This window comes from Gymnodraco acuticeps, unplaced genomic scaffold (assembly GCF_902827175.1).
Source record: "Gymnodraco acuticeps unplaced genomic scaffold, fGymAcu1.1, whole genome shotgun sequence".
NCBI classification, from domain to species: domain Eukaryota; kingdom Metazoa; phylum Chordata; class Actinopteri; order Perciformes; family Bathydraconidae; genus Gymnodraco; species Gymnodraco acuticeps.
The window spans coordinates 95,380-105,488 of NW_022992005.1; the positions used below are offsets into that span (position 1 = coordinate 95,380).

Genomic DNA, 10,109 nt, shown 5'->3' on the forward strand with positions numbered 1-10,109 from the left:
AAATATTCGGTTAACGCGACCACTGCTGTCCCAGCAACACCAGCACCAAGCGAGAGAGTCTTTTCCAGAGCAGGGGATTTTGTAAACGCCCAAACATCCCAGCTTCTAAATACCTGGAAATGTGGACATTCTCATATTCCTAAGAACCTGTCTGATGACGCCGAGTGAGAGACTAGTGAGAGACTTAGTGAGTTTGAGTTGAGTTACTTGGAAAACTAAAGTGAAACTTGATTTATTTTATTGCAGGGTCTGATTATTAAATGTTTATTTGTGAGATGCAGCGGCACAAAGAAAAATGCCTACTTTGTTTGGTAGCAGGTACAAAACACTGGTTTTCTTGTTCCAGTCTGTTACTGTCACTTTGTGTTCGACACTTTAAAATACTATCCTACTAAAATCACATTTATTATGTAATAAAGAAACATTTTCCGAGTCCATTTTTTCCCCCTTTATTTTTCAATATCGCGATAAATACCGTACCGTGAGTTTTTGGTATCGTTACATCCCGAGTGTTTCTGCTTTCCTCCACATGTCCTGGTTGTCTCTCTGACCTTGCTCTGCTCCATTAGCTTTCCCTCCCGCTCGTATTATTTTTTATGACTGATAAAACTTTATCACTGTGACATTTTCACCATTTCATGCCGCCTGTAGGCATGTTCATTAAAGCTGCAAACAGTGTCTGCTTTCTCCTTTCGTTAAACTGGACTGAACTGTGTGTGTGTGTGTGTGTGTGTGTGTGTGTAGGGAGGCTTGTGGCGCAGTGGATGTGTGTGTGTGTGTGTGTGTGTGTGTGTGTGTGTTTTACACCATGTTGTTTATATTCATATCAGTGAAGGCGATTTTTTTGCGTTTCACTTTCCTCAAAATGTAACATTGGAAATGAACATGTTTATTGATCATCAGCAGCTGGGTTTTATATGTAAGGATATCCACAGAGAAGTGTAAGCATTGCTTTTCATTTTTTTTATTTAAAATATAGATATAAGACGTTGTCTTGCACAACAGAAAATGACTGGTTGCACATAAGTTTATTAACAAACATAAATCTCATAAATACAGGGTTCAGAATCTAAAACAAAGAGTGTTTGTCGTGAAGAATAAGTGATCGACATTAACTCCGCAGTTTGAGGTTGCAGCTTTAAATAAGAGACACAGCAGCGCTGATGGTGGAGATGCGGCAGAAAGAGGAAGAGGAGGAGGAGGAGATCTTTGGCGCTTCACTTCCCGAACAGCTCCATCATTCTTCTGTTGTTTTGCGCCTGCTGCGCCATCTGCTCCGCCTTGGACATCTCCATCATCTCCCTCAGCAGGTGGAAGGTCAGGTCCAGAGAGATCGGAGGGTCTTCGGACCTCCTTCCTCTCTCCATGGACTCCTCATCGTCTCCAAGGATCGCCCTGATGTTCCCAACTTTCCCCTGAAGGAGGCGCCGCGTCAGCTGCAGCGCTCTGTTCAGCCCGGAGGGGAGCATCATGGCTGGGAAAGAGTTAGAAGAGTCCCCGGTGTTCCCCAGCCGGATGAAATACTCCTCCCCGAGCCGCTCCACTACGGGACCGGGCTGCTGCTGCTGGGCACCGCCAGGACTCTCAATGGCCCGACATTCGTAGCGCGGTAAGAAGGCAACTAGCAGAATCACGGTGGTGCCAAATGAATTGAGCTTCATGTCAGGATATCAGCAGGAATCTGCGGAGGGAAACACACGTTAGTATTTTAAATCAAAACTCTCCGATGAAATGTGCTGAGGAGTTTAATGTGTTTATTGTTGTAACTCTGGCACAACCATTTCCTTCGGGATAAATAAAGTCCTATATTATCTTAGTTTACGCACACAAAACAACATTTATATTGTGAATAACATCTCCAGGAATGTTGGATAGTTGCGCGTTAAAAGTGTTTGGCTCAGTAATGGACAATTTAAATATAAATCCATGCTGCAAATACAAGTTTGAGAAGACAGAGCAGACACCAAGAACACATCCACTTGGAGCCTTACATTTACGCACCAAAAAGACACCGATGGATTAAAGTGTTGCAACTATCTAAACTGCAGAACAGATATATAGAGATGGAGCACAATGTGGAACATCTGCGCGTAAAGAGAGATGTTGGTCTCAATATTGCACACCGTTTATTCCATGCTGCATTTACCAAGAATAAAAGTTAAACCCTGGCTAGAAAGGATGAAAATGTGACTTGATGCATGAAATAAAATGAAAACCACTTGGTTACAGAAACACACAATGTACGCAGGAAAAGACACAGTGATGGCACGCTGCGGTGAGGATGGATAAAGTGTGGAACATCTGCGCGTAAAGACAGATCTGTGGCTCAGTGGTGGATATAGTTTATTCCATGCTGCAAAGAATAGAATCCACTTCGTGAACCCCTGGCTAGAAAACAAGGAAATGCGTCTGAAAGCATGACATAAAGGATTGTCTGCGTACCTTAGTCTTTCTTGGGGTCCAGTTGGCGAGATGCCGCCCTCCTTCTCTTCTCTGCAGAAACAGCCTAAAGTTATAACGATCAGGAGCAGGACGTTTATATACCGAGGCTGAGGCTGCGCGCTCACACGTGAAGATGAGTCATATGGGAGCGTGCGTGAGCGTGTGCGCGCGTCTACCCCTGTCATAAAGATAACAAATGAGGGGCCAAAGGTGCCACACCTGATGCACCATCACAGCATGAGAGGGGGTCCCTGCCTTTCAGGAAATCTGCCTCTCTGAGACACGTCTAGTCCTCGCAGGGCCGTTTCTAGCTTTTTGGGGGCCCTATGCAAGATGCAGTTTGGGGGCCCTAGTTTTGACAGTTTTTAACTACAATGGGGGGGATTCCGAAGCCTTTAAGATGATTTGTGGAGATGCATCAGTCTGTTACACTTTAATAAGAAAACAGGCTAATTTCACGAAAACCAAGCAATTGAAAATTACAAAAAATGATATTAAAAAGGTAAACAATAAGGCTCCTCTATGTCAATAAATGCAAGAGATGCAGCTTTTTCTCAGCTGTCAGCCCAACGATGATTTGGACTTTATTACCCCAAAAACCCAAGCCACAGCTTTGCTATCATTGCAGTCGTGTTTATATCCTACATTGGATGTGTAAGCATATAATGCTTCAGCGAACACAGGAGGGGGCTCGGCTGTCTACAAATAAAGACGGCTCATTTTAATTCTCCCCAAATATATTGAGGCTGAACCTGAACTTTGAATTCTCTGCTCCCATCATAATCTTGGCGATCTTGTTAAAATTGTGAATGCAGAATTAAAAATACTATGTAACTGGTTTGCAGTTAATAAATGATCCCTTAATGTGGCCAAAACACATGACATTATTCAATACAAAGTCTGAGAGCAGAAATGACTGCATTATACGGATTTGCAACACAGAGATAGAAAAAGTTGGTGCATGTACATTTTTAGAACTGCTTGTTGACGAAAAACTCAATTGGAAGCACGATATAAATGATGTACAGACTAAACTGTCAAAAACAATAGGTATTTTGTATCATACTAAGAACATTCTTGAAGAAAATATACTCTTTATAACAGTCTATTTCTCCCTTACCTTTAATACTGCTCTGAAACATGGGGAAACACGTACTCAACAAATCTACCAAAAATAATAACATCCCAAAAAAAAGTATTCCGAATAGTCTGTGGTGTTGGTAAATATGAACACACAACTCCCATATTTAAAAAAACTCAATCTATTAAAATGTGTTGAGAGAGTACAGCTTCAAACAGTACTGATTATGCAAAACATTTTCAAAACAAAATGCCTAATAACATTCAAAAGCAGTTCCAAACCACAGCGTGAACATATGAATGTAAAAAAAGTCTCTTGAAAATAAGTGTTCACAATGTTTATATGCAATTATGCATATATTATTATTATTATTATTATTATTATTATTATTATTATTATTATTATTATTCATTTGCCAAGTGCATGTGTACCTATGTATATATGTATATATAGTATTTTAATTTCCAAAAAAAGATAGTTGAAACTGCTATTGACATGTGCAGAAAATGACCCTATATCTAGTTTTCGTATATATATATATATATATATATATATATATATATGCATTTATTGTTTTCCTGCCCTAACTTTTATTTAATTTTTTCTCCTGTTTTATTTCTTTGTACTCCTTCATTTCTATACGTTTTTGACGCAATAATGCCGCTGTATTAGGATGATGCACGGGAGGGCTACTTTCCACGAGCTATGCTTCAGCCCTCCCGCTTCTACTAATTTTGTTCATCTTTGTGAATGAATTAAACTTTTTTTGTTTTTCGGATGAATAAAAATAAAAAAAATAAAAAAATACTTTCAGCTTGGGGGTCCTCTAGTGGCCGCGGGGGCCCTATGCCCCGCATAGTCCGCGTATAGGAAGAAACAGCCCTGAGTCCTCGTCTCTAACTCCTCTCTGAGACACGTCTAGTCCTCGTCTCTAACTCCTCTCTGAGACACGTCTAGACCTCGTCTCTAACTCCTCTCAGAGACACGTCTAGTCCTCGTCTCTAACTCCTCTCAGAGACACGTCTAGTCCTCGTCTCTAACTCCTCTCTGAGACACGTCTAGACCTCGTCTCTAACTCCTCTCTGAGACACGTCTAGACCTCGTCTCTAACTCCTCTCAGAGACACGTCTAGTCCTCGTCTCTAACTCCTCTCAGAGACACGTCTAGTCCTCGTCTCTAACTCCTCTCAGAGACACGTCTAGTCCTCGTCTCTAACTCCTCTCTGAGACACGTCTAGTCCTTGTCTCTAACTCCTCTGAGACACGTCTAGTCCTCGTCTCTAACTCCTCTCAGAGACACGTCTAGTCCTCGTCTCTAACTCCTCTCAGAGACATGTCTAGTCCTCGTCTCTAACTCCTCTCTGAGACACGTCTAGACCTCGTCTCTAACTCCTCTCTGAGACACGTCTAGTCCTCGTCTCTAACTCCTCTCTGAGACACGTCTAGTCCTCGTCTCTAACTCCTCTCTGAGACACGTCTAGACCTCGTCTCTAACTCCTCTCAGAGACACGTCTAGTCCTCGTCTCTAACTCCTCTCAGAGACACGTCTAGTCCTCGTCTCTAACTCCTCTCTGAGACACGTCTAGTCCTCGTCTCTAACTCCTCTGAGACACGTCTAGTCCTCGTCTCTAACTCCTCTCAGAGACACGTCTAGTCCTCGTCTCTAACTCCTCTCAGAGACATGTCTAGTCCTCGTCTCTAACTCCTCTCAGAGACAGGTCTAGTCCTCATCTCTAACTCCTCTCTGAGACACGTCTAGTCCTCCTCTCTAACTCCTCTCTGAGACACGTCTAGACCTCGTCTCTAACTCCTCTGAGACACGTCTAGACCTCGTCTCTAACTCCTCTGAGACACGTCTAGTCCTCGTCTCTAACTCCTCTCTGAGACACGTCTAGTCCTCGTCTCTAACTCCTCTCTGAGACACGTCTAGTCCTCGTCTCTAACTCCTCTCTGAGACACGTCTAGACCTCGTCTCTAACTCCTCTCTGAGACACGTCTAGTCCTCGTCTCTAACTCCTCTCAGAGACACGTCTAGTCCTCGTCTCTAACTCCTCTCCGAGACACGTCTAGACCTCGTCTCTAACTCCTCTCTGAGACACGTCTAGTCCTCGTCTCTAACTCCTCTCAGAGACACGTCTAGTCCTCGTCTCTAACTCCTCTCAGAGACAGGTCTAGTCATCATCTCTAACTCCTCTCTGAGACACGTCTAGTCCTCGTCTCTAACTCCTCTCTGAGACACGTCTAGTCCTCCTCTCTAACTCCTCTCTGAGACACGTCTAGTCCTCCTCTCTAACTCCTCTGAGACACGTCTAGACCTCGTCTCTAACTCCTCTGAGACACGTCTAGACCTCGTCTCTAACTCCTCTGAGACACGTCTAGACCTCGTCTCTAACTCCTCTGAGACACGTCTAGTCCTCGTCTCTAACTCCTCTCTGAGACACGTCTAGTCCTCGTCTCTAACTCCTCTCTGAGACACATCTAGTCCTCGTCTCTAACTCCTCTCTGAGACACGTCTAGACCTCGTCTCTAACTCCTCTCTGAGACACGTCTAGTCCTCGTCTCTAACTCCTCTCAGAGACACGTCTAGTCCTCGTCTCTAACTCCTCTCTGAGACACGTCTAGTCCTCGTCTCTAACTCCTCTCCGAGACACGTCTAGTCCTCGTCTCTAACTCCTCTCTGAGACACGTCTAGTCCTCGTCTCTAACTCCTCTCTGAGACACGTCTAGTCCTCGTCTCTAACTCCTCTCTGAGACACGTCTAGTCCTCGTCTCTAACTCCTCTCTGAGACACGTCTAGTCCTCGTCTCTAACTCCTCTCAGAGACACGTCTAGTCCTCATCTCTAACTCCTCTGAGACACGTCTAGTCCTCGTCTCTAACTCCTCTCAGAGACACGTCTAGTCCTCATCTCTAACTCCTCTGAGACACGTCTAGACCTTGTCTCTAACTCCTCTCTGAGACACGTCTAGTCCTCGTCTCTAACTCCTCTCTGAGACACGTCTAGTCCTCGTCTCTAACTCCTCTCTGAGACACGTCTAGACCTCGTCTCTAACTCCTCTCTGAGACACGTCTAGTCCTCGTCTCTAACTCCTCTCAGAGACACGTCTAGTCCTCGTCTCTAACTCCTCTCTGAGACACGTCTAGTCCTCGTCTCTAACTCCTCTTTGAGACACGTCTAGTCCTCGTCTCTAACTCCTCTCTGAGACACGTCTAGACCTCGTTTCTAACTCCTCTCTGAGACACGTCTAGTCCTCGTCTCTAACTCCTCTCAGAGACACGTCTAGTCCTCGTCTCTAACTCCTCTCTGAGACACGTCTAGACCTTGTCTCTAACTCCTCTGAGACACGTCTAGTCCTCGTCTCTAACTGCTCTTTGAGACACGTCTAGTCCTCGTCTCTAAGTCCTCTCTGAGACACGTCTAGTCCTCGTCTCTAACTCCTCTGAGACACGTCTAGTCCTCGTCTCTAACTCCTCTCAGAGACACGTCTAGTCCTTGTCTCAAACTCCTCTCTGAGACACCTCTAGTCCTCGTCTCTAACTCCTCTGAGACACATCTAGTCCTCGTCTCTAACTCCTCTCTGAGACACGTCTAGTCCTCGTCTCTAATTGCTCTTTGAGACACGTCTAGTCCTCGTCTCTAACTCCTCTGAGACACGTCTAGTCCTCGTCTCTAACTCCTCTGAGACACGTCTAGTCCTCGTCTCTAACTCCTCTGAGACACGTCTAGTCCTCGTCTCTAACTCCTCTCAGAGACACCTCTAGTCCTCATCTCTAAAATATACAGTTATTTAAAAATATATAAATAAAATAAAAGATGTCAAAATAAATGTTTGCAAAAAATATAAACGTCTATATTTCGGTTCAAATTCTATTGTTTTTAAATGTGAAAAATCAAGATAATTCTCTGTCATTCTTTGATCACATTATGCTTTATATGCTTTTATCCTGATATCATGTCCCCTCCCCCCTCTGTCTGCATACACACACACACACACACACACACACACACACACACACACACACACACACACACACACACACACACACACTGACTGCTCGTCCTCTTCATAAGGAACTGTTAACGATGGATCCTTTCTGCAGCTTCCTGTCTGACCTGCGTTGCATTCAGGTGTCGTGCATCAGCGCTGATTCACTTCTGCTGCACGTAGACAGACGTAGACACACGTCACAGCTGGAGGGATGGAGGGCTGATTGCTCCAGGCGTGAGACGCAGGAATCTTAAATAGTCTGATGACAAAGAGTTCAATTAGTTCAGATATTGTGCAACACAGTGAAATGATACTGCTAGCTTTAGAGGAAGGGGTCCAAACGGAACATATGGAAGTCGTTTATAGTCACTTAGACCAGTGGTTCCCAACCTGGGGGGCGCGCCCCCCTTGGGAGGGGGGGGGGGGGGAGCCATAGATCGCAGGGGGGGCGCCAGGCCTCAGATGATTTGAGGCCAAATATAATGTTTAGCCCTTTTTTATTTTTATTTTTTTTAACTTTTTTTTTTGTACATATAATTGCAAGGCAGTAGATGATTGTCACTAAAATTCTTGTCTCTATATTACAATAGCATATACAAAATAATTGACTAATTAATTTTAATAACAAATTCAACTTAGTATTAAAGGCATAAAAAGACAGAAATGTATAATTCTTTCTTTGATAGAAATGTTTCTTCTGCCCGTTAAGTGTCCAAACCGGGCTTTTCTGGATAAGCGCATGTTTAAAACAGAGTCATTGTCCACGCCGGTTTCAGATGGATTATTTGTCACAGTTGCTCCGATCAGATTGGTCTCCTCCATTTTGTAGATTATTTACAACTTTTGAATCCACATAAACACATCGGCAAAATCCGGCTTACTTTGAGCACGTGTTTTAAACAGTTTAATCCCTTTGTGAATTGGTTCCACTTCCGCGCCGTCCTTTAATTTCTTCATTCAGCGGGAATCCAAATGAATGAATCCTGAGTCCAATAACCATCAAAGTCGCTCCAATAGTGCTCCTTGATTACGCTTTCATCCTCCTTTAACAACATACTTCACATTCATCCAGTTTGTGACAGTAGTTGTAGCATTTTGAGACTTTGAAACTGTAATTACAGCTGTCCCCCCCCCCCCCCCTTGTGTGTGTGTGTGTGTGGGGGGGGGGGCGCAACTTCCAACAGGAGTCATTTGGGGGGGCTCTTGGGAAAAAAGGTTGGGAACCCCTGATTTAGACGGTTATAATTCAGTCGCAACGGAATAAAAACCCAGTCAAACAACTTCATTTACTTCCCTGTTGCCATGCAAGTTAATGCTTCAAGTGTAAGTCGTGCAACTTTCAAATATAGGGATGAAAAATGTAGTTATTTTGGGATGCATGTGTTGCCGTTACACATTTGTATACGTTAGAAAATGGTTGAAAAGGTCAGGAATCGGGAACAACTTCATTTACTTCCCTGTCGTCTCTGTGCACGTGTGAGTTAATGTTCCAAAGTAAGTCGTGCAGCTTTGAAATAGCACTAATGCAACACGAGGAAGATTTCAGTTATTTTGGGATGTTGCCCTTTCACATTTTTACAAGTTAGAAAATGTTTGCTAAAGGTCAGGAACTGGTTGCCCAGTCTGAAGACATGTGCACACATTAAGACATACATAAAGCACAACAATCAATACAACATAACAGTCACTTCACGTACCCTCCGGTATCACTGTGGACCTTTGTGTCCATATGCGTCATTTTTCACGTTTCATTTTGCAATCACTTTGGTTGTGTTGGTGCAAATGGCCAGATTTTTTGTAACAAGGCTATTTTCTCGATCTATTTTGGAATTCCAATTTACATTTTTCAAATCGGTCTTTAATTCACTGTGTAACAAATCGACTACGCTTATTGACCATTCGAGACAACAATGTCCACTGCAAAAGACTTTGATAAAACCATTATATTAAAATATTTTTTTCACCAATGTTTTGGGTTCAATCTTTAATGAAACTTCAGCCCTAATAGAAAATACCAAATATTAAATTATTTTCAGGATTTTAACCCTTTAACTGGGAGTTTGAATACATGCATTCACGTTTTCTATGAACAACATGCACAAAAAGGCAGTTCTTTTCCATATAATAAATGTTGGGGCGGTCGGCTTTTTTTTTTTTTATCACAGTCTTGGATGTGTCAAAGATTAGCAACAACATATATTTTTGGTGGATTATTAGTTTTTCACAGAATCAGATTAAACAAAAAAACTCCCACATTAGCCACTCGCGGACACACAGTCCCATTCACTCCCATTATCACTGCGGGGGAAACTTCTGTAGCAATGCAGTGGGAGTCACCGACTCAGGAAGAACTGAATTCTGAAGAACCCCAGACCCGTGTGTTTAGCTAGTTCAGAGAGAATCATCAACATTGGGGAGATAGACTAAACAGCTGGTAACACTGAATCACTCTAACGCTTATGGCCTCGAAGATTTCACACCTTGAAGTCCACAAACCCCAAGAAGGAAGTGTTCCAGTGTACCCCAGAGTCCTGCATCTGGTCGGGTACCCGCAGGTATTTTTTCAAACGCTTTTTTCCGGGTTCGGTTCTGGGTAAAA

The 10,109-nt window shown here is 43.3% G+C and overlaps 1 protein-coding gene across 1 annotated transcript; it reads right to left on the reverse strand.

Annotated features, from left to right (window-relative positions):
- Positions 1 to 948: 948 nt before the first annotated feature.
- On the reverse strand, positions 949 to 2,545 carry crhb (corticotropin releasing hormone b). Its single transcript, XM_034201311.1, has 2 exons — positions 2,443 to 2,545; positions 949 to 1,681 (listed from the first exon to the last, which is right to left on the reverse strand). Exon 2 carries the CDS (start codon positions 1,659 to 1,661, stop codon positions 1,218 to 1,220), a length of 444 nt encoding a protein of 147 aa, XP_034057202.1. The 5' UTR covers positions 1,662 to 1,681; positions 2,443 to 2,545; the 3' UTR covers positions 949 to 1,217.
- Between the last annotated feature and the right edge of the window lie 7,564 nt (positions 2,546 to 10,109).